Source organism: Propithecus coquereli, unplaced genomic scaffold (assembly GCF_000956105.1).
Source record: "Propithecus coquereli isolate 6110/MARCELLA unplaced genomic scaffold, Pcoq_1.0 Scaffold235, whole genome shotgun sequence".
Taxonomy (NCBI): domain Eukaryota; kingdom Metazoa; phylum Chordata; class Mammalia; order Primates; family Indriidae; genus Propithecus; species Propithecus coquereli.
In genome coordinates this window covers 5,206,768-5,230,713 of record NW_012147897.1, presented here as the reverse complement: position 1 = coordinate 5,230,713, position 23,946 = coordinate 5,206,768, and the positions used below count along the sequence as shown (strand labels likewise).

The window sequence follows — 23,946 nt, the reverse complement described above, 5'->3', positions numbered from 1 at the left end:
GAGGAGCGGGGGCCACAGAAGCAGACAGGTTCAGATCCCAGCGCCACCACGCAATTGCTTTGTAACTCTGGGCAGTTCGCATGCTTCCCTGTGCCCCAGTTTCTATATATACACAACGGGAATGGTGTCTCCCTCATAGGGTCATTTTGGAAACCAAATTAGGTATCTCAAAAGGCCAGCCCAGGGGCTGGCTCGGGGAAGCCCTCCATAATTGCCAGTTCTCTTCCCTCCCTTCCACCCAGTCAAACTCCTGCCCCTATCCTTTACCTGGATCTAGCGCAAATATTTAATCTTTGCTAACTGTGTCTGTGAGGCCAAGGACAGAGGTTCAACATTCAATTGGCAATGTTTTTTTCACCAAGTGTACTTTGAGCATCTCCAGTCCCTGCCCTGCCCCCCTTATGCCTGGAACTGATACTCCTTCTCCAAGGAGCTGAGCCCCCCTGCTCCCCTCACCATGACCCCCCACCACTACCACCTTCAGAGAGATTTACACTTTCAGCTCCAACTCAGTGCCCAAAACGTGGGGCCCAGAAAGGAGCCAGGTGAGAGGCTTTGTTTCCCCAAGGGGCCCAGTGGCCAGTGAGCTTCAGGCAGCCTGGAGGACACCGCAGGCTGTAATTACGTCCACTACCAAGCAAATGCCAAGCCCAGAAATGAGGACAAGATGTGCCCCGAGGATGATACCCTGGACTCCAGCAGCTGGTGGGCGCTGGGACCGGGAAGTCTGGTGACTGCAGGAGAGGCAGCACCGGGGAAGAGCGTGGTGGAGGTCCCAATCTGCACTCCACTCTTTCCAGCAGCTAGACTTCTGCTGAGCTCCCACTGCATGCCCTGTGCTCAACCTAACTTCACTTAGCGCCTACTGTGTGCTGGTCAAACACTCCTTCACACTACCCACTCCGTGCAAAGCCCAGGGCACAGATGATTTAGTCACAATCTTGTCCTTGAGGGTCTCATGACCTTTCACCCTGGCCCACAAGCTGGGCACAAGGAGGGAGAGAGGTTCAGGGGCTTACACTTAAGCCTTTGCTTATCTTCAAAATCTAAAGAGCAACAAGGTCACAGCAGAGTTTAGAAAAGGACATACCCCTCATCAGCTGAAGGTTAACAATTGCTTTGACTTTTTCTTTGCAGGCAGGTAGGAAATGCTAGGCCTCAAGGTAGACATGCCAGTCCTGTCCCCTTTACCTGGCCTGATGGATCAGAGGGAAGGGGCTTGGTGCAGCGGAAGAGTCAGACTCGGCTCCAAACCTTGGTCACACCCGCTACATGACCTCTCAAGCAAGCCCGCAGGGCTCATGGCCATATCCTCAGTGCAAGGCACATACAGGGTGCTCGGTAGCATCTAACAACTCCACAGGCATAAGTGGGGTGGAGATGGCAGAATGCGAACTCACAAAAGCAAATAAAGAGGCTGGACCACAAAGCCATTCCAGAGGTTTGGCTCATCACTGCCCCTGCACCCTCTCTATAAAAATCCTACCATCATGGGATCTTCCCACCTCCAGACTTGCCCAACAAACCATCCTAGAGCCCGAGGCCCTCTGGAGTCATCTAGTATAGCCTAATTGACAGCCAGGCAGACTGAGGTCCAGAGAGGGGCACTGAGTAGGTGACAGAGCCAGGGCTGAAACCTGGGATTCTTCCCTTTTCCCCACAGCAGCTGCTGAGTGCAAAAGGCTGTGCAAATGGGACACAGCAGGGCCTGGTTAACCTGTGCGGCTGCGGGGTCTGGACAGATGACTTAGTCACACGCTTATCCTTGAGGGTCTCATGATCTTTCACTCTGGCCTACGTGTGGGACAGGTGTGGGTGAGTATAGGAGGGAGAGAAGTAAGGTCCAAGCACATGCCTGAACCCCTGATCCGAGGGCTGGCCGGCCAAGTCATCTTCCAGCAGTGGGCTCTACCTCCTGAGCTGTGCAGGATAAAGAGAAGCAGGAGCCGTGGCCACCAGGGGTAGGTGAGTCCCTGCTCTATCTGGGGCAGGCTAGGTGCCCTGGCTAGAGAAGACAAAATGTGCACTAGCACTTTCCTGCTCAAAGTGTGGTCTGGGAATGGCAGCAGCAGCATCACCTGTAAGCTGGTTGGAAATGCAGAATCTTGGGCCCCTGCAGTGGGGCCACACAGCCCCAGTCCCAGGGCCCAGCCCAGGGCTGCGGGTGGTTGTGGTGTGTCTGAACACCGCCTTGCTCAACATCTGGTATCAGACTGACCAAGAAGGCCACACTTCAGCACTCATGAAACCAGCATTTCCTGGGGTTCCTCTCATGTATGCCTGAGGGTGGCAGAGTCTGGGCCCCCAACCCTTAGATCTGAGAAGGGCCCTGGGCCAGCTCTGTCCCTGCCTGGTTCTGTGACCTCGGGCAAGTCACTTAACCTCTCTCAGCTTCGGTTTTCTCCCATGTAAAATGAGGGTAACAATCCCCACCTCCCAGGGCTGTCAGGAACATTCAACCTAACAAACGTGTGTGAGGTACATTTGGTATTGGTCAGGTGACTAGGTGGTAACCACTGTTGCTGCTCTTCCCGTCTGCCAGAGTGGGACGCGGTATAAATAATGAGCAAAAATGGAGTTTTTCAAGAGGTGCACAGTCATGGGTTGTGTGTCACAAGAACAGGCAGATGAGCGAGGGTGGTGCAAGGGAGGCCCCAAAGAAACGAGGCCTTGCCAGGCCCTGAAGACGAGACCGGAGAGGCAGAGAGGAGGAAACCGGGCGCTGTGGTTTGGGGAACTGCTGGAACAAAGACGTGGCATGTGTGCTAATGGCGTGGGCCAAGTGCTCAACAGCCCGGAAATGGGGGTGCAAGACTGCCCAGCACAGAAGCTGAGAATAGAGAAGTTGGAATGAGTAGTCAAAGGTGGCTTCCTGGAGGAGGGAGTGGGGACAGAGGGAAGACCCACAGCATGGAGCACTTACAAGGTGCCGAGTACCATTGCAAGCCACTGGGGAAATGGCAGTGAACACAGAAGATACTGTCCTCCCTCTCAGGAAGCTTAACTTCTGCTGAGGGAGAAATAAAACACTGATGGATTAATGTAGGGTGTCATGTCAGGCAGTGATGAGAACTAAGAAAAATAATTTGGGCCAATGAGATAGAGAGAGGGGCAAGAGGATCCCTGGCCATGGAGCGGCAGCCCCGTTGGGAGGCAGCTGCCTACAGAGGCGGTGGGCAGGTCACACTTCTGGACAGCCCACCTCTACTACTGGCGCCTGGGAGGGCAGACACCAGTCTGGAGAAGGTACAGAGAACAGGGCTGGGAGTCAGAACCTGGCCCTAACTCACAGGAAGTGTGGCCTGGATGAGTCACTTCCTGTGCAAGCCTCAGTTTCCTCATCTGTGCAGTGGGGCTAATACCTACCTCGCCAGATCGTTGTGAGAATTAAGTGAGACAATGTATAGGCAAGAGCTGCATAAAAAGTAAAGATGTGTGTGACTGCTGGTTAATTTTTTTTTTTTTTTTGAGACAGAGTCTCACTGTGTTGCCCGGGCTAGAGTGCCATGGCATCAGCCTAGCTCACAGCAACCTCGAACTCCTGGGCTCACTCAGCCTCCCGAGTAACTGGGACTACAGGCATGCGCCACCATGCCCAGCTAATTTTTTCTACATATTTTTAGTTGTCCAATTAATTTCTTTCTAATTTTAGTAGAGACAGGGTCTCGCTCTTGCTCAGGGTGGTTTCGAACTCCTGAGCTCAAACAATCCACCCGCCTTGGCCTCCCAGCGAGCTAGGATTACAGGCGTGAGCCACCGCGCCCGGCCAACTGCTGGTTAATTATCGAGTGAGGCTCGGTGTCCTCTCCTGTCTAATGCGTGTAACAACGCCTGCCCTGCCTTGGAGCAGAGGTGTAGGCAACAGACAGACTTTGGATTCAAACCCTGGCTCTGACTCTTACCTGAGGTGAGACCCTGCAAGACATCTCCCCCTCCCTGAGAGTCAGTGTCCTCAGCTATGATCCAGGATTGCTGTGAGGAATCGAAATGACTTATGGAAGGGGGCGAAACAGCGTGTCTGGCACGTCAGAGAGCCAGAAAGATGCCAGTGAGGCAGCAGAGGTGTGAACAGCCTCTGGGCTCCTTGAGCGGGGGGGGGGGGTCATCCTGCTCACAGCCCCAGCTCCAAGGATGCCACACCTGGGCCCATCTGGACCTAATCTCTGCCCTAGGCTTAGGTGAATGAGGACATCATCCCCAAGTTCCCCCAAAGGGCTGGGTACAAGTTGCACGGAGACAGAGGGATGGCTATACTGACCCCTGGCATACCCTTCCAGCCTCAGAGGGGCCTAGGAAGCTAGGCCAAGTGCCAAAGAGATGTCACTTCTTCAAGTTCAGAGGTGAGCTCTCTTCCAGGCCCCCCCAGGCAGGCACATTTCAGCAGGAGTCCACACGTGATGATGAGAGGGCCAGCCATGGCAGAGCTCCAGCTCCCGAGGGTCATGCCTGCTGCCATTAGAGTCCCAATCTGGCCCTGCATGGGAAACTGTCCCCATTTTGTGCCTCACCACATGCTCAGTCAGAGGCTCCTCCCCTCCAGGAAGTCTCCCACATGCCCTGCCCTGCCTGTAGAGCCCCAGGTAGAGTCCTGTTACCTCCAAGTCTAGTCTGCTCAGTCTCTTAGCACACACTCACCAGGCACTGGGCAGGCGCTAAGCGCTGACCCCTGGAGACAAGCCTGCTGACCCTTCCTCTGGAAAGCCTTCCTTTCCCCCCACCAGGTTGGACTGACCACACCCCACGTGCCTCCACCTTGCCCCTGTACTCAGCCCTCTCTCATTACGGGAAAGGAGGTGTGCGTGTCTGCAGGGACCACGTCTCATTCATCTGGGTCCCTGTGTCCAGCACAGGGTCAGGCACAGAGAAGGTGCTTGGTCCACGTTTGCTGAATGACTGAATGCTCAAGGGGACTGTGATGATAAAGAGGGCCTGGACAGGCACAGAGATAAGCCCATTTCACAGCTGACTGGCCTGCACCATGACAGAGGGTCAAACAGAGCTTTCTGGGGAATCAGGAAGGAAAAGTCTCCTCCAGCTGGAGGGGCTGGTTAATGTCAGGGGCAACAGTGGAAGGTGCCAGAGGAAGGGCGAGAGGGGTGGAGCCCAAACTTTAACATTCATACAGCAGTGCTTTCTAAGCACCCTTTACATGCCAGCCTCCGCACCGCGAGAGAGCTTCCAGGCCCTGCCTCTCCTCTGCTTCTTGGGCATCTGCTGGAGGTGGAGATCAGCTCCTAGACTGCCTACCCCAGATATCGCTGGGAAGACAAGGCTGCGAACAGTCATGCACAGAGGGGCAGTCAGGGCCAGGAATCCAGGAGGCCCCCAACCCAGCCAGGAGGGTGTTCTTAGGGATGCCTTCCAGGGGAAGTAATGGCTTAGGTGAGATGTCAGGCTGGCAGGAGGAAGGTACAGGGACAGGGCCCCAGGTAGTGGAGTCCTGCAAATGGCATCTGCAAAGGCCTGGGAAGGAGAGTTTGATGAATTAACTGCAAGTAGTTTAGGCGGGCTGGAGCGCGGAGACTATGTGAGTCTAGTTGAGAAAGCAGAGAAGGCATGAAAGACTGGAATGTCCGGCAGGGAGTCCTGCTCTCCACCCTGAAGGCCAGGAAGAGAGCCAGCCAATGCCGCCATTCCCTCCACCAACCTTCAGACCGTGCCTGAGAGCCCTGAGCCAGCTATCCAGCCACCTACCTGGTCCCAACACACCTGTGAGTTCTTTTCTAAAAAGACTAACAATCCCCTTTATGGGTTCTGTTTTGCAAATTAGGTGTCCTTAAAGTGGGGCCCATTGGGATATCTGGCCCAAAGGGGAAGCCAAACTCCTGGAAAGCCAACACATAGCCATGCTGGGTGTGTGGGGTGGGAAGTGCCTGGCCCGCCCACGAGGACCCTGCAAGCGCTGTCGACCCTCGGGGCCTGCCGCAGGGAGCCGGGCATGCTGGGTATCCACAGACTCGTGGGGACTCTAGGCCTCTTCCTCCCCTCTCTAGGTTTCCCACTGGCACTAAATTAGGGAGTTGGGGCAGATCAGCTGAAATCTCAGGTCCTGCCAACTTGGGCCTTCTGGTGTTTTGCTAGAATCCACTAATGAATTTTTATCCACAAAAGATCCCCCTAAAGGAAATATAAGCCCCTCTTTGGGCTACTCCAGAGGCCCATATTTTTACATATTTGGTTTTTATGAAGTAGGGTACAGGCCTGAGAGGTAAGGCCAAGGAAGTGAGGCTCTCAGGATGCCATGTTCCTGCTACTCTGGAGCTACACCCGGCACTGCCCTGGACCCCAGTGGCCCGCTTTCCCCACTCCCCTCCCCTGACCCAGCACATTCAAATAGTTACAGAAGTGGGAAGGGTTGCCATGGCAACACTACTAGCTTGTGGGTACGTCACCAAGGAATCTCGAAAATAGGCCCCTATCACAAGACACGGGAGAGCGTGGGGAGGTAGGTTCTTCTGGGGCACTTACCTTGGCTCCGAGCAGGACAGCCCCATTTTCACAAGAAATTGGGGACAAGAATGAGGAGGTGGTTGACCTCAAGCACCCACAGCAGCCAGGGGCAAGACTGGAAATGAGCTGGAAGGAACCCACGGGAGTCATGTCATTCAGTCCTCCTCACTGTATAGATGAGGACGCTGAAGCCCCAAGAGGGCAGGGTCATGTCCAAAGTCACACGGGAAACAGATGCAGAGCTCAGAACTGCTAACTCTGCTTGAATAAGAAAAGGAGTTCATGTTTCCTCTTCTGTTGATTTACCCAAAGGATTCTCAGCCTCTTTGGGTCTGTACCATATCCGGGCAGATCGCTTATCACACTTTTGCCCATTTTATAGATGAGGAGACAGAGTTAGGAAGGGGTAGTGGCTTTCGAGGCTGCAGAGCAGTTCAGTGGCAGAGCACGGGCCGGACAGAGCCCAGGCCTGACTCCTGGCCCTAGGGCCTGCCCGTGGGCCCTAAAGTCGGCCAGCAGCAGCTCCAAACCAGGAGGCCCTAAAGTGCTGGAGGCCAAGAAATGGACGGCACCAGGTTCCTTTCCCAGGAGCTCTCGAGTCTTCCTCCCAGGTGAAGGTGGGCGAGCCAGCACACCCTCTCTGACCCCCTTGTCTCTACCTCTCAGCACACCAGGCCCTCGGCCCAGGTTGGTCACGCAGAGGCCTGCAGTCAGACTGCCTCTTTCACTCAAATCTCGCGCCTCTATTTATACTATTCCCTGCTCCTGAATGTTCTCGCCTGCCTTGCTAGCACCTGTTCATCTTTCAAGACCCAAACTGAATGCCACCTCTTTCAGGCAGCCTTCCCTGACCCCAGGGTGATTAAGTTCCCCCACCCTCGCCTCCAGGCTTCCACAGTTTCCCTTGCTTCCTTCCCTGTCACTGCCCGGATCACTCTGCACCGTCACCTTGTGAACATCATCCTCGTCTCACTTCCTCAAAAGCAAGGACTGCAGGTGACACATGGGAGGTGCTTGATCAATAAACTGGAGGGCCCACAACCCACCTCCGTGAAGCCTTCCTGGATGCCCCAGAGCAGGGTCTGCCACTCTCCATAGTGTGGGGGGCCTGTTGCACATACGGGACAAATGACAAGGACTAACATGAGTGTCACAAGTTAGTTTATAAAGCACTTTCCACTCACATTAACTCAAACTCACATCCTTGAGAGTTGGAGGTTTCTGACCCTGTTTTCCAGATAGGGAGAGCGAGACTCCCCCACAGAGGAAGTGAGCCACCGAGCAATGTCCCAGAAAAAAGGCAGGACTGGAATCCTGGCTCTCGGGCTTCTAAGCTCTGGAAGCAATGAGGGGGACCATGGTGAGCCTGGCTCCACCCACTTGGCACTTGGCCCCCCTGGAGCCAGCTCCTTGCCAGACTGTGGGTGTGTCCAGGGCAGGGACAGCTGCAACAATAGCACCCAGCACAGGAGCGTACAGGTACAGAGGAGGCCTGGGGAAGGCTCCAGGAATCACACTGAAGTTAAAAGCAGGGCTTCCTGCCAAGAGGAACAGGGCAGGCCCATTAATGATTCATTCATTCAACAAATATTTACTGAGTACCTACTATCTGCCTGGCACTGTGCTGGATGCTGGGGACTCAACACTGGGAAAGACAGACAAATTCCCTGTTCCCAAAGGGCTGATATTCTCACGGGGGAGACAATTAAACACACAAGCACACATGATCATTTAGGTAGCGATAAGGGCTATAAAAGTAAAACAAGACGTGGTGATTGGGGGAGGCTCTCTCGAGGGGGTAGCCAGGCGAAAGCCTCTGAGAAGAGACGGAATGTTCAGGAGCCAGCCATACAAAGATCTGGGCAGAAGGGCAGCCCACACAAAGGCCCTGAGAGGAGACGGAATGGGGGCAATGCTGGAGGACCAGGCAGACCACTATGTGTCGGCAGCATGGCGGTGACATGGTAGGAAAGGGGGTTGTGGCAGCAGGGCTGCTCACGTGGGGCTTCGCAGGCCACAAGGAGGAGTCTGAAGGCTTAGTTCACCAGCAGCCAAAGCTCTGGGGGCTCCTGGTGCGGCTATCCACCAGGGCAAGCTGGGGAGCCTGCTCAAAGGGCTTGCGAAGGGATGAGCTGTCACCCCATCACGGAGACTGGGAGCAACCTTCACTCCTTTAGCAAACCGCTGAGCACCTATGGTATGCAGAGCCCTACCCTTATCCCTTCATGGCCTCAACACCCTTCTCTTGGTTTAAGGAGGCAAGCCACAGACTGGGACATGGATCTGGGTTCTAGCCTGGCTTTGCTAACCCTGGAAATGTCCCTTCGCTCTGGAGACCACAGTGTTCCCACCTGTAACATGAAGGTTGAGCCAGATCCAGTGCTAACAGATAGCTATGTTTTTATGACTCAAGTACTTGCTGCTGAAGTTGGGGTAGGAGGGTAGTGGTGAGGCAGGATTTCCACACCGGCCACTGAGTCACCCAGCCTGCTAATAAAATATTACTCTTGGTCCTCCTTTCCCAGCCCAGATGAGCCCTTGGTAACACAACCCAAAGTACCCTCTGTATAGCTGGGACAGAGATGTAGGGGAGGGAGGAAGCTACACAGAATTGGAGGAGAGGGGAGCATGAGAGTGATGTTCTCATTCCGTGATTTAGGACTGGCTTAGGTGACTGTCAATCCTCAGTTCCAGAGTTGCCCCCAACAATCTAGCCACTTAGTTTCAAGCATACTCATAGTGACGGGGAACTCAATCCTCACCCACCCCAGGCTGTTGCAGTCCTCGACGGCTGTTAGAAAGGATTCCTTCATTACATCAAAACTTGCCCCCATAATCCCACCCCTGTTCCTGGCCTTGCTCTTTGGGGCCACACACAATAAATCAGCTCAGAATTTTCCTGGGACCACCACCATCTCATGCTAGGTCCTGTGCTAAACTCTCAGGATATAGGCAGGTGTCTGAATAAAGGGCTCCCAGTCCAAGGGCAAAGGCAGGGATGCAGACACAGCTAACTCTGAGCCTCCACGCCTGGCACAGGACAGTCCTTCAGAGATTAGAAAATACCAACACTCCCCCTTGCCCCAGCAGGCACCTACCCACCATGCTCCCACAGCCGGCCTTTTCTTTTAGCCAAGAAACCAGATACCAAGGTATGTATTTCAATCTCTCACCCATCACAGGACTTCCCTTCACAGAATCCATGGTCTCTCCTTGAACACCACCACTGACAGGGTGTTCACCACCTCACAACAGTGGGACCTTATTTGCAGAGGCAAACTAGGCCACTGGGGAGTGTCTTCAAGGACCAAGGATGTAGAAAGCAGGTCTAATAGAGATGCCCAGATAACCCAAAATCCTTCCCCACTCCACCCAGTCTTTTGTCAAAGTCGATCCCAGAGAGCTAAACTGACTGGTTTGCAATTCATACCAGCCTTTCTTACATTCCATGATGTAATTTCTTGCACCCAGAAAGAACAAAAAAATCATGTTTTCAGGATCTAATAACAACATGGGGAAATGCTCCTGATAAGATAGTAAGTGACTTGGTTAAAACCATTCACTAGAGTACAAGTTCTCCTTAGTAACAAACTCTGAGTCAAAAAATGTGAGAGCCAGGGTCACTGGCTCCCGGAAGACACATCTCGCAGCCTGTGGGCAGGAGAGCCAATGGAAGAGGATCTCCAGGAAGGACCACCATATCCCTATCCCATTACCTGAAGCAAAAACATTTTAAAAAGCAGGAACAGGCTGGGCGCGGTGGCTCACGCCTGTAATCCTAGCACTACTGGGAGGACGAGGCGGGTGGATTGTTTGAGCTCAGGAGTTCGAGACCAGCCTGAGCAAGAGCGAGACCCTGTCTCTACTAAAAAAAAAAAAAATGGAAAGAAATTATCTGGACAACTAAAAATATATAGAAAAAATTAGCCAGGCATGGTGGCACATGCCTGTAGTCCCAGCTACTCAGGAGGCTGAGGCAGTAGGATTGCTTGAGCCCAGAAGTTTGAGGTTGCTGTGAGCTAGGCTGACGCCACGGCACTCACTCTAGCCAGGGCAACAGAGTGAGACCCTGTCTCAAAAAAAATAAATAAATAAAAAGCAGGAACATGGACAAGTCCCTTCCTTTCCCGTTAGGGACATCAAAGGGCACAAGGGAATAGAAAAGGACCCTTAAGTGAGAGAAGGGGCTGTCAGAGGCTTTTGGGTTGGGGACTTGGGGCAACTCGGGCTGGCTGCCCAGAGATGGCCACCGCAGCTCAGTACCTCTCCAAGGGCCACGAGTGGCACCCAGACCAAAGAGGGGCAGATAACCACAGTGATAATCATATAAGGAGCAATGTCAATGCCCAGAACACAGTTAAACTGTGATACAGCTTCAGGGTGGGTTGCTCTGTACCCACTAGGATACTATAAATGATTTTTATTAACAGAAGGAAATGCTCATGATATAACATTAAGGGGGAAAAAACAGGATTCAGACCAGCATATCCTCAACTTTATCTATATAATGAGTATAAAGAAAATGATATATTAAAATGCTAATGGGAAGCTATCTTTGGATAGTCAATTTACTAGCAATTTTCATTTTCTTCTTGTTTGTCTATATTTTTCAAAATTTCCATAATTAGCATGTTTTATTTTTATAACAAAGGTGGGCAGATTAGGTGATTGTTAGTCACTAAAGAAAAATCCCAAATCAGAGAGGTTCGGCAAGCAGAATTAAGACTTAGGAAGAGGGAGAGAGGCTTTACGAGGGACAAACACTCAGACAGGGACAGCAGTGATGACCTCCCAGGGTCTCCCATCTGGGATTTGTATTTAATCCTTTAGTAAAGGCATCTGCTAAGAAAATCTTGGGCACACTTCCTCCCACCTCAGTTTCCCCAAATACAGGTAAGAGGTGTGGGGTCGGGGGTGGAAAGGAGGCTCTTCCTTGTATGGGAAAAGCTGTGGAGTTTGATCCCAATTTTGCCCCTGATTCACTGAGGGCCTCAGTTCCACCCAGAGGACACACAGGGTCCTCTGTCCTGTCTTCTTAAGTATGCCAGGCTCAGTTTCCTGTGGAGTGGGCTCCAGAGGCTGGGCTGGAGGATGGGCATGGGGCAGAGGACAGAGAGAGCACACCTGTCCCAGCCAGGTACGTCCCCAGTCTGGTGGCTGGAGATTGCAAAAGTCTTGCCACCTGCCCCATCCAGTCTCACTGCCACAGCTTGCTCTACTTGCTGAGGGAAGAGGGTAGGAACTGCCAGAAGCAGTACTGGGGGTTGCAGAGGAGTTTTCGAATATCTCTAATAACTGGAAAGGGTGGGTGGTATCACTCCCACATCACAGATGAGGGGAGCAAGCTGGGAGATGGGAAGTAATGTAACAGGTAGCAAATATTGGTGAATGCCAGGCTGCCTGGATCAGACTGGGTAGCGATCATTTTTCCCTCCCCCCAGACCCAGATGATGGGGAGGCAGGGGATTAGGGAGCTTCCCGGAAGAAAATGAGTCGAGACCTCAACCTGCACTGGCAATTCCTCCAGCAGCGTGCGCTCTTCTGACGAACACCCGCCAGCCTGCCACAGAGCCCCTTCCCGAAAATCCTGCAGTTTCATAACCGCGGGATGAAAGCCCCAAGGCCCTGCAGCCCCCCGTGCGGTGACAACTCATCCCATGGACACTCACCCCATCTCCTAGACCCCTCTCGTGATAGCGCGGGTCCTCCATTCGAGCCCGTACCCCGGGCACCCTCGGCCCGACGCTCCCCTCGCAGGACCCCAGAGTAGGCGGCTATGAGGGTCTTCATACTGAAGCCGGTTCAGGTCACGGCCCTGCCGGAAGCCGCCTTGCCCCGCGCCGCTGGCCCATGCCCTGGCCGCCAGGGCCAGGGCTTCGCGCAGAGCACGGGGGCCCCGGGACGGCGCCGGAGGGGGGCCGGCTACGGTACCGGGAGCCGGAGCAGGCGGCCCGTTGCGGCGCCTAAAAAGCAGCCGAATGCAGAGCTGAGGCGGCCGCCACTGCGCTCGCAGAGGAGCGAGGCACTTTATAACCTCACAACGGGGCGGGCCACGACGCGGGCTGGGGCGGGGTGGGCCGTTCCAACCCGCCGCCCGCGCCACTTCCTCGCGGGGGGGACCGCGGCTGAGTCGCGGCTCGGCGCGCTCCCAGGACCACACCGAGGGCCTGCTCTGCGTGGATTTGGCGGATGCGTGGGAGAAACGGACCTCTGAGTCCCCCTTCCAGGGGCGTGCCTGGTTACTCCTGCTGGTCCCTCAGGCCCCTCCCCCAGCACTCCCCCGCCAGACTGGTACAGCCCGGCAGCTAGAACGTGGGTCGGGAAAAGCGAGCACGTGCAGGGCAAGCAGAGGGCGTGCGGGGGCTAGTATTTTTCATTTTTGGGCAGGGTTCTCCTTTGGTTGCAGATGGAAAGATTCTGCGTCTGGTCAGTGGTATTAGGATGAGTTAGGTTAGGACTGAGCTTCTGAACCACCTCAAATGCCCCTGCCTTTCCCTCTATGTATTAAGAAACCTCATAGAGTAACTATACCCTGCTGGGTGCTGGGGACCCATCCAGATCAGCCCAAGCTCTGCCCTTGGGATGCTCACATTGGTAAGGGCCTTGGGGGCAGCAGAAAGGACACACACCGGCACTGGCAACAATGCTGGGACAAGAGAGAAGCCAGGGAACTATGGAACCACAGAGGAGAGAGGACCCTGCCCTGGGTTGGGGGCTGGGTGCACTTCCCAGAGAGACTGATGCACAGAAGGTTTGGAATCAGACCTGGAGTCCAGTTCCTGCCCTACCTTTCTTGAGGCTCAGTTTCCATATCTATAAAATGGAAATAATAATTATTATTTTGTGAGGTGCTTTGAGAAGTAAACAAGGTAAGGTATGAAAGAAGCCTAGGTAGTGTCTGGCACATAGAAAGTGTTCCAGAATTATTTTCACTGCCCATTAATGAGTAGGAATTTTCCAGATGGAGGTTGTGAGGGCAAGGCAGAAGGATAGGCCAGCATGTTTGGGACAGGGCTGGGGGGCCTGGAATGGCTGGAGCCCAGGCAACTGTAGGGAATGAGCTGAAGTGAGAGGGGCTGGGGCTTGACCTGAGGAAGGCCTGTGAGTACCACTCTTGAGACATGGGGGTGGCAGTGGGGTTCTTGGGAGAGCTTTAGGGAAATGACAGTGGTGAGATGACTTCTAAGAGCTTCTATAGTGTGGGAATGGACAGGACAGGACAGATTTCTTGGGCATAGTTTGAACAAACTAGCTGTGGGGCCACAGCATGAAGAGAGGGAGAGGTCTGTACCAGCTCTTTACGGGGAGGGGAGTATGACAGACACTGCAGTCATAGGGCGGCATCTGACATATGCCACTAGTGGGACCTGGAAACACTTCCATTTGTTCAACCCTCTGAAGGCCACAGGATTAAATTTCATGGCAAAAATGTCACTGAGCCCCAAGTTGGCCAAGAGTAGAAAGAAAAGCATCCTAAGCAGAGGGTCCAGTGTGTGAAGAGGCTCTGAGGCTGGAAAGAACTTAGTGCCTTTCAGGAAACTGAGGGAAGGCTAGTGGCCTGCATGTGAGGGGGACCATCGGGGACTGGTATGTGCAAAGGCTGAGAGGTGGAAACAGGTGTGGCATATTTTTGGGCAAATAGGAGTGTAGCCAGGTGGATATCAAAGGTACCAGTGAATTCTTGCATCCTCTCTTGAGCGAGGGTGCTGTTGGAGGCAAGACTGCTGCCAGCCTGGAAGACCCCAGTCAAGGTGTGGCTTGTGCCTGCTCTGGAAGGATCTCCTGTAGAGAATGCCTTGGGCTGGAACCCATGGCCACCCATACACCTCATAGTATGATCTAAGGGCAAAGCTTGGGCTGGGAAGCAGAAGGCCTGGGTTCTGGCCTCTCTTCTACCACTAATTTGCCAAGTGTCCTTGGGCAAGTCACCATCCCTGTCTTATCAATGTTTCAGATTTTGTACCATGGAATGGGGGTAACAGTTCCTATTTTGCTGATTTCACTTGAGTATTTGAGGCTCAAGTGAAATCACAACATGTAAAAGAATGTTACCACTATGCTATGAAAACTAAGAGATCGTTGTCTTAAATGGCAAGGCTTTGGGTCACCAAGACCTGTTCGAAACATTCAGATCCCAAGTTCATCTACTGCAGCCCATTTTTCCTGTGCACCGTCTCTGGGCCAGAGAAGGACACCAAAGGGAATCAGCCCTAGTCCTTGGCTTCAAGGAAACCTAATCAAGAGATGGTGCCCTAGCCAGTGGTTGCAAGACAGCCAGGCTGTGGTACAGGGTAGCATGGGAGGGTATGTCAAGTTCAGCCCTTCCCTCCTGTGCTGTGACTGTCTGTCTGCAGTGTCTGCCTCTCCACTGGGCCAGGGGCTTTCAAAGGGCAGGAACCTCATCACTCTATACCCCGATGTGGGCATAGAAGCTTGGTCCCAGGTGGATGGAACCAATGAACGAGTACAATAGAGTCATGGAGGAAGAGGAGGGAATATAAATTGGGAAGGTCAAGAGATGACACTGCCGCAGGACCTGAGATGATGAGTCTGATGCTGTAAGGTGAAGAGGAAGGGGAAAGGTATCAGGCAGAGGTTACAGCATGGGCAAAGACCTACAGGTGGACACCATGAGCACAGCCTGGTGTGGCTGGAAGAAGGATATAGGCAGAGGATGGATAGGAGATGAGGCTAGATGGGTTGACAGGGACGAGATCCGAAGGCCTTTGTAGTCTTCCCTAGGAAGCTTGGATTTCATCCTGTGGAAGATGGGTCAAAGCGGGGGGTGATGTGAGCAGCAGAGGCATCATGATCAGACTGGTGGGTTAGAAAGATCACCTGGGTTGGTGGTGTGGAGGTGGGGGGTTGGGGAATAGGGCCATAAAGTCAGGTCCCTAGTTTGGGCCCTTCATATGTGGGAGCATCTACCAAAGCATGCAGAGGCAAGTCAGGTCTAAGAGGCACAGTCACTGCTTCTGTGCCACCTCACAGAGTGAGCAGCCCCTGGCATCCTGGCTTCCAGAACACTCCCTCCCCTTGGACTTTAGCTGCCACACCCACAGCTACTGCTTAAGCAGCTTGGTCCAGATTGGAATTGGATGGAAATCAGGCCCAGAGTTAGAGTACCCTAAGTGGAAGTTTCTTGGGAGCTTTCTGTGTCCTGGTGCTGTTCTCCCCTACGTGAGGTGGGCATGGGGGCTCACACTAGGCACTGACTTCTCCTGGCCCCTCCCCACACATCCTGACATCCCTATGTCCCTGTAATGACTTGCCCTTCCCTTCCTGTAGGCGTGTGAGCAGGACGGCTATGAGATTGTGTTCTGGGCCTGGTCACCTTTCCTTCATTGTCTCCCAACCCAGCCTACAGGTCAAACCAAAGACAGGTCAAGTCATGCCTCCAAGAAGGGCTTGACTAGGGTGGGCTTTACTAAACGTGGCTCATTCACTCCCCCTTCCAGTCGCCAGCATTGTACTGCCATTAGGGATCATGTGTGCGGCTTTGCAGTTTGTGAGGGGCTTGCACCTGCACCTCTGAGACACTAAGTTATGGGGATGGCAGCTTTATCCTCTCCGTTACACAGATGAGGAGGGTAAGTGGCTAGCCTGCAAGGCAGAGAGGACACCTGCCTGAACAGAGGCACAGGGAGAAAGACAGAAACAAACATTTACCAAGCACCCTGCTCTGTGCCAAGCCCTGGCTTGCAGGAGCTCACCCAATCCTTACAGCTTCCCTGCAACGGTGATCACTACCCACCTTAGCAAATGAGGTGCAGAGAAGTGCAGTGACTTGTGCAGGATCACACAGTGAGTAAGTAGGAAATCTGGGATTCGCACCCAAGTCTTCCTGAGCCTCAAACCCATATGCTTTCCCTCCCTCACAAGGCTGGGGGAGGGACCTCCTAGAACACCAGAACTACTTGACGAAAGCAAACTCCCACCGGTTGCCTCCTTTAAGCTTTCCCCACAGCCCTGTGAGGTTATTCCCATTTTGCAGTAGAGAAAATGAAAGCTCAGGGCATCAAAGATCTTGCCAGATGGCAGGGATGGGATTGGGATTTAGCTAGTTCTCATGCCCCTAGGCTAGAACCCGTGGGGTTAAACTCATTCCAGTGCTCAATTCACTTGGAGAGTGGGTGGAAGCTCTGGCAAGGGGACAGCAGCCTGGCATGGCCCTCTGGCCCAGAGACTCACCGTACTCCTTCTTCCCCGTCCAGGAGTTCGCCAGCCAGAGCAGCTTTGTGGCATGGCTGCACCCTCCTAGCACTCCTTTCCTGCCATTTCCAAGCCTCCTACGGTCCCTCTTCTGGGTGACTTCCCCACATGCTGCTTGGTCATCAGAGCCAGATAGTATACAGTCTGGGCTCCCAGGCTAAGGAGTCTGGACCTTATCCTCAGAGCAATGGGGAACCATAAAAGTTTGAAGCAGGGGTGAGGTATGGTCAGTTTTATGCTTTAGATAGATCATTGTCCAGGCAAGAACACCTTTAGCTGTCACCTCCATGGCACCCTTCGTGCAGGAAGAATGTTAGTCAGGGTCCCTGCAGGAAATAGCCCTCTCAATTGGGTAATTCAAGGAAAGTTTAATGCAAAGACTGTTTATAAAGACATGGGCAGGGTATAAAGAGAGGGTTGGTGTGGTAGCCCAAGGCTAGTAACCTTGTAGGGAATGTGTCCTTCGGGCCGGAGTGGGGGCTGTGTGGAGAGGGCTACCCGGTGGAAACTGTCAGCTTTGCTGAAGGGGCGCAGACAACCCACAGGGACTTGGCAGGGTCACTGTCTGTCCTTTCCTCCCTCCAATCTTCTTCCAGGGCTTCCCATTGTCCGGAGGGTAAGGCAGCCTGCGGATGCAGTCTACACGAAGTATCCCGGGAGAGCACAAGTGGAGAAAGTGGAGAGGGGGTCTGGGAGTAAGTGGAAGGGAGGTAGCACATGGCCCTGAGAGGACCCTCCCCACCTCTGTGTCCGCTTCAGACTCGTAGCTTCTCTCTTTCAGAGCTCCTGAAACTCTTAATGTTTATATACCTGTCTGTCCCTGGAGAGGCTGCTTGAAGGCCAAGGTAGAATCAGAGTCCTCTGTGTCCCAGGGTCCAGCACTGGGCCTGAGCCACAGAAAGGGCTTGGGTGATGTTGGATAGAAGGGAGGGAGGGAGGCAGGTGGGGTTGGGAGGAGATAGATGACGATGTCATAGCCTAAACTAAAGTAGTGGTAGGAAAAAGGAGAAGAAGCGGTGGTTTTGAGAGATGGTTTTGAGAGATGCTGAGACCTTGGTGTCTCTATGACTTGGTGACATGCATGTCGGGCAGAAAAGAAGGAAGGGGGTGATTGAACATGGCTCTGGATTTCAAACCAGAACCTAAGAGCACTGACCTCCCAGCTCTAAGGACAGGCCTTAGGGGGCTCGGTAGTGGCCTTTGGCCCTATCTTGTGTGACAGCTCTGGCCAACAGGGGAGTAGGGCAGGGCTGAGACCCTTGGGAACCAGCCATCAGAGAAGCCCTAGCCCATTTGAGAATGTTCTGTTGCAATATGTACAGAAAGTTCCCCTTGCATCATTCTGTCTGCGTGTGTCTTACTCAACTCTCCCAAGGCCTTTCCCCTGCAGGGGCGTGGGGTGGTGGGTGAGAGAAACTTACAGTGCACAGAGAGCTCCTGATACGTTCATTTTTCCTCTATCCTTCCATCTGACCCACCTTTCCTGAGACCCCCCCCCCAAGCCCTGTGGTGGGTGCTGGGGGTACAGTCCCTGCTCCCCAGGAGACTACATTCTGGGGGGAAGAAACAAACACCTAAGAAGACAGTTACTCTTCAGCAGTAGTTTCCCCAGCTTTCTTCAGCAGTGAAACCCTTTCTTCAAATGCAGCCTCCTTTGCAAGCCCAAGAGGTGACGTGGAAGACAGGAGTCACTCTGGTTCAGCAGGGGTGGTCCCGGAGTTCCGCGTGGTCCGCCTCTCATTTGTCCAGTCCGCTCACCCTCCTCTCCAGGGCTCTGGGGAACACAGTTTGAAACTCCTGCTGAATACAACAGTAAGTGTGCCAGGGAGCGCGCTGAAGGCAGAGAGACCAGTGCCCCCTGCATGCAGTGGAAATGCAGCCCCTGGTGGGCTGGCACCTGGTCAGACCCATCTTCCTGAGTTCAGGACAGGTGTGTTGGTGGATTATCTTTATAACAATATAAGTATGCCTAGACAAGGCACTTCTCCTAATCCAGATGCACCCAGACCCAGACCCCAGACTGACTAAGCCCTAGTCTTGCCACATGTTAATGTTGCAACTGTGTTCAAGCCTCAGTTTCCCTATGCTCCATCCAAATGGGAGTAAGTAAAGTATCTTCCTCCTAGGGTTGTTGTAAAGACTAAAATAATAAATGTAAAGTGTCCAGCACAGGGCCTGGCATATGTCACTTGACATCTGTTGTTATCAGTAGAAGTTTATGATTGAAAATAAGAATTGGGAGGACATATTTGCCTGAACATGGGGCAACTTGTCCAAAGGGCTTTGAAGAAACGTAAAGGAGAAGAGTAAAATGCCCAGAGAAACCGGTGGAACTGGAGGACGCTAGAAACGACAGAGAAACAGGCATCTTAGCATAGGAGATGACCGCAGTTCACAAAGGAAAACAGGTGAACAAGGGTCCTAGAAGGAACGGAGGCCCAGGAATAGTAGTCTTAGAGCAAACTGGAAATGTCCCATGCTTCACTCAGCACATCTTTCCTAAGCAAAGCCCCCTGCGGTGGGCCCTGGGCTTCCCAGTGCAGACACAGATGGGTGAGACTCAACCCTGCTCTCAGGGAACTTGCAATCCAGGGAGGTATTTCTGGGACAGATGACGGCAATACTGGGAGTAACTTAGAGGTGTCAGTAACAGAGGGTTCTGGGGGATCAGGAACACTTTGTGAAGAAAGGAGGGCAGTTGAACTGGGTCATATCCACCTAAATAAACCACTGTGCTACACTGTGCTGCCGTGGTTCTCAAACCTTAGCAGAGGACTGGTTAAAACATGGCTTGCTGGGTCCTATACCCAGAGTTTCTGATTCAGTAGGTCTAGAGTGCGGCTGAAAATTTTCCTTTCTAACAAGTTCCCAGGAGATGCCGATGCTGCCAGTTTGAAGTTCACATTTTGAGAACTGCTGTACTGCTTTGCAGTGGGTGAGACTACAATAGAGCACAGGCTTGCGCTGCTGCCTTAAATTGCTCCAACTGCAGCTCAGAGAACCTGCAGGAGAAAGCTGGAATCTCTAGGGGATGGGCTTCAGCTGGAGAAGGGTTGGGAGACTGGAGGTGGGTTCCTGCCATCTCCATTTTTCCAAAAGGAGAAGCGTCAGTTGTCATGAACTACAGCAGGCAGTGACAGGTGCTAAACTGCAGTGAGTACTTCCTATCTGCCAGTTACTGCTCTAGGTACTTTACGTGGGTGGATTTATTTAAGCCTCACAACAACCCTATGGAGTAGATATTGTATTAATCCATTTTTCAGATGAAGAAATAGAGACACAAAGAGGTTAGAAAACTTTCCCAGGATCACACAGCTAGTAAGTGGCAGAAGCAGGATGTAAACCAAGGTGATCTGGTTCCAGAGACTGTACTCTGTAACAGCTGCAAAGTCCTGGCCAGATTCTGAGGTCAATGGTATAAACTGCATTCTATAAAGGACGTTCGTGGCCCTCGAGACAAGGAAACATTGGTTATCAGGAGCTAGGGTTGAGTCACCAAGGAGGAGTGGTGTCAATACATCAGTTCCCTCTCCAGTGGCCTCTCTAGATACCCAAGCTGGCCTTGGCCCGTGGTGTCAGCACGCTTCCTGAGCCGGAGGATGACCAGCAGGCCGGCGTGGGCCCTGTCAGGGAGGAAGAGCTGCCTCAGGTAGGAGCTAATTCTAGAGCGAGGTTTCCTGGCAACTCCAGGCTCCACCCTCAGCCTGGCCTTGTGGATTTTTTTTTTTTAATAAGTGACCTGAACAAGGATGTTGACACAAAGCTTGCAAGAAACACAAAGAAGGTCAGGAAAGCAAATATTTTGGATGAGACAACCAGGATTAGAAGACCCTGAAAGCCTGAAAGTAGAAGACTGTTGAATCTGTGGGACCATGTTGAAGCGGAGGGAGCATACGGTCAGGCTTTGGCTGATGTCTCTCAGGCTCTTTCTTTGGTAACCTTGGCCTTCCCCAGGCTGTTGGGTATGGTGGGTCATGAAACTGAATAGGGTTGGGATTTTTCATTAGCCTGACCCTGTGAGGAAGACACCATGTACTCGTGGACACATGTAGAAACATACACACTGATACCTCTACCCCCGACAACCAGGAAACAGTTCTCTTCATCTCTACTGCCCTGGGCCATGCCATTCTGCACAGACAGCTATGCTAGCCTCTTAACTTCCCTATCTCCAGACTCCTGGAATGACCACACAACTCAAACGTCCTCTCCCTTGGCCCTTCCTAGCTCTTAGGACGATGCCCAAGCTCCTTAACTTGACATTCAAGGCCTCACGTGATCCTGCCCCTGCCACCCTCTTAAGCCCCCTCCACTCCTCTCCCATCACCCCTCTCTGATATGGGTCCAGCTTTAGGTCACTTGCTGTGTCCCTGAGGACCCAGAGGTGCTTTTCTACCTCTGGGTCTCTGCTCACACTGTGCTCTCTAACTGAAGCACCTTCCCCCAGCTTCCCCTTCTCCATGCCCTGCCTATCCATCCCATCTCTACACATCTTCCTCCAAGAAGCCTTCTTTACAACTACACACACTCCCTGTTTCTAAACTTTCACTTAAATGTTCACACTCGGGTCTGGGCTGGGAATTTGGCGGATATGATACCTTCCTTCTGGAAGTTCACAGCTTGGAGAAGCACACATTTTGGAGAAGCAGTTTGTAAAGCAATTTATCTGTCTACATTCCTCCCCCTTTCACCTGACTATAGGCAGGGACAAGGCTGATACCAAGATCCCAGCACCTAGCACAAGACCTAGCACAGGGAAGACGTTAGGAAACATCTGTGGAATTCCTGAAGGGTAAGGACTGGATCTTACTCATCCCGTCACCCACTCCTGCCTCTGCAATCACATGCACTCTAGGAACTTGGAAAACACAGTGTGGTATCTGGGATTAAATCTCATGGTACCTACAACAACGGTTGTCATTCATTCATCCATTTATTCATTCACTCACTTATTCAATATGTTTATCACATAAGTGCTCTTTGCTAAGACCTAGTATAGATACTAGGGATACAATGGTGAGGAGAAAATAGACCCAGTTCCTGGCCTCCTGGAGCTTCTGAAGTTCAAGGTCAAATTGAGAGAAGGGAGTAGTACAGTTTGCATTGGAGTTGGAAAGAGACCAGAGACTGATATGAATTAATCCCTTACCTTGTGCATAAACTATATATACCTTGTTATTTTACCTTTACAACAACCTTAAAATAGAAACGAGTAAACTGAGGCATAGGGAAGTGGTAGCTAGTTAGAAGAGCTGGGACTTGAATGCTGGTTGTTCTCATGCCAAAGCCCTTGCTTGTTTTTATTTACCTGAGCCTGATGGAAGAGGGTTGGGAGGGGAAGGGGGAGAGAACAGGGGCGGGAGTGAGGGGGTGGGGTGGGGGGTGTGGAGAGAGCGTGATCCTCCCTCTGTCCTGCGTCAGGATGGTGCTGTGGAGGGGGTGGCTCCGCAAGCAGGATAGTGTAAATTTGGGGATTTCCCAACACTACCATTGGGCAATCCCCAGAATTAAGTCCACAGCTGGGTAGAAATAGGCTCAGACCTGAGATAAACTCGGGGGAATTTGAACCTGGTCAGCTAGCCCAGTGTAGCCTCTGCCAGGGCAACCCTAACACACTTGGAACTGGAGGCTCACTCTCTACAGCGGTTTGAACATTCTGTAGCCCACACTTCCCCTCTTGTCTGCCCCAAGCTTCACTATTATACAGAAGTGGAAGAAATGGCTTGGCCACTTCCTGAGGGCCCTCCATTAGGACATTTCATCTAAGATACCAAATATGGTGGCATAAAGTTGTTCATAATAGACATTTGTTATTCTTTTAATATCTGTAGGAGCTGTGGGAGCTCTCTTTTTCTTTCCTGATATTGGTAATTTGTGTCTTTACATTTTTTTTTCGATCAACCTGACTGGAGGTTTATCAATTTTATTTGTTTGTTTTCAATTTCATTTACTTCTGCTTTTATCTTTATTCCTTCCTTCTGCTTGCTTTGGCTATAGTTTGCTCTCCTTCTTCTTAAGCTTAGATTATTGATTCCAAGCCTTTCTTATTTTCTAATATAAGCATTCAATGCTACAAATTTCCCTTTAAAACTACTCTAGCTGCATCCCACAAATTTTGATATGTTGTGTTTTCATTTGCATTCAGTTTAAATATAATATCTTAAAATTTCCTTGTAATTTCTTCTTTGACCCATTGTTTTCTTTAGAAATGTGTTGTTTCCAAATATTTGTGGATTTTTCAGCTTTATTTTTGTTATGGATTTCTAGTTTAATTCCATTTTGATTAGAAACATACTTTATATGATTTCAGTTGTTTTAAATTTATTGAGCCTTGTATCATGGACAGAATTATTCCTCCTCCTCCTCCTCTTTCTTCTTCTTCTTCTTGCAAATTTTTAATGTACACTTGAAAAGAGTGTTTTTTCTGCTGCTGCTGTGTATCGTGTTCTATAAATGCCAGTTAGGCAATGTTGTTTGATAATGTTATTCAGGTCTTTCATATCCTTCTGATTTTCTGTCTAATTTGTTTTATCAATTATAGAACGGAGAGAAATTTGAAGTCTTCAACTATAATTGTGAATTTGTCTTTTTCCTTGCAATTCTTCTAGGTTTTGTTTCATGTGTTTTGAAGATTTGTTATTAAGCTCTGTGTATTTAGGGTTATGTCTTCTTGAGGAATTGTCCCCTTTATTGTTATATAATATCCCTTTTTATTTCTGGTAACATTGTTTTTATACCTACTTTGTCTGTTATTAATATAGCCACTCTAATTTTCTTTTGGTCAGTGTGTGATTAGAGTTTGTGTGATATAACTTTTTCCATCCTTTTAGTTTTAACCTGTGCTGTGTTTTTATATTTAAAGTGAGGTTCTTATAGACAGCGTGTGATTGGGTCTTTTTTAAAAACATCTGATTTGACAATCTCTGCCTTTTAATTGGGTGTTTAGACATTTCACCATTAATATATTAATAATTATTGGTATAATTGGATTTAAATCCACCACCTTGCTAGTGATTTTCTGACTTTTTCCATCTGATCTTTTATCATTTTTCCTCTTGTCACACCTTCTTTTGTATTAATTTAGTATTTTACTATTATTCCATTTTATTCCACTACTGGGTTATTGGTTATAACTCTTTTTAAAAATTTTGGTGGTTGATCTAGGGTTTACAATATCTATTTTAAACTTATTAGTCTACCTTTGAATGATAATGTACTATTTCATGTACAGGGTAGGAACTTCACAACAGTGTACAGTACTTGCATTTCCTCCTTCCTATCCTT

General features: G+C 51.2%; 1 protein-coding gene across 1 annotated transcript in view; it reads right to left on the bottom strand.

Moving 5' to 3' along the window:
• DGAT2 (diacylglycerol O-acyltransferase 2) overlaps window positions 1–12,497 on the bottom strand; it is a 29,455-nt gene extending 16,958 nt beyond the window's left edge. Inside the window, exon 1 of the mRNA XM_012645750.1 lies at window positions 12,120–12,497. Within this exon, the coding sequence (XP_012501204.1) occupies window positions 12,120–12,240 (121 nt within the window). The 5' untranslated portion in view covers window positions 12,241–12,497. The remainder of the gene's footprint in view (window positions 1–12,119) is intronic.
• Window positions 12,498–23,946: the final 11,449 nt, after the last annotated feature.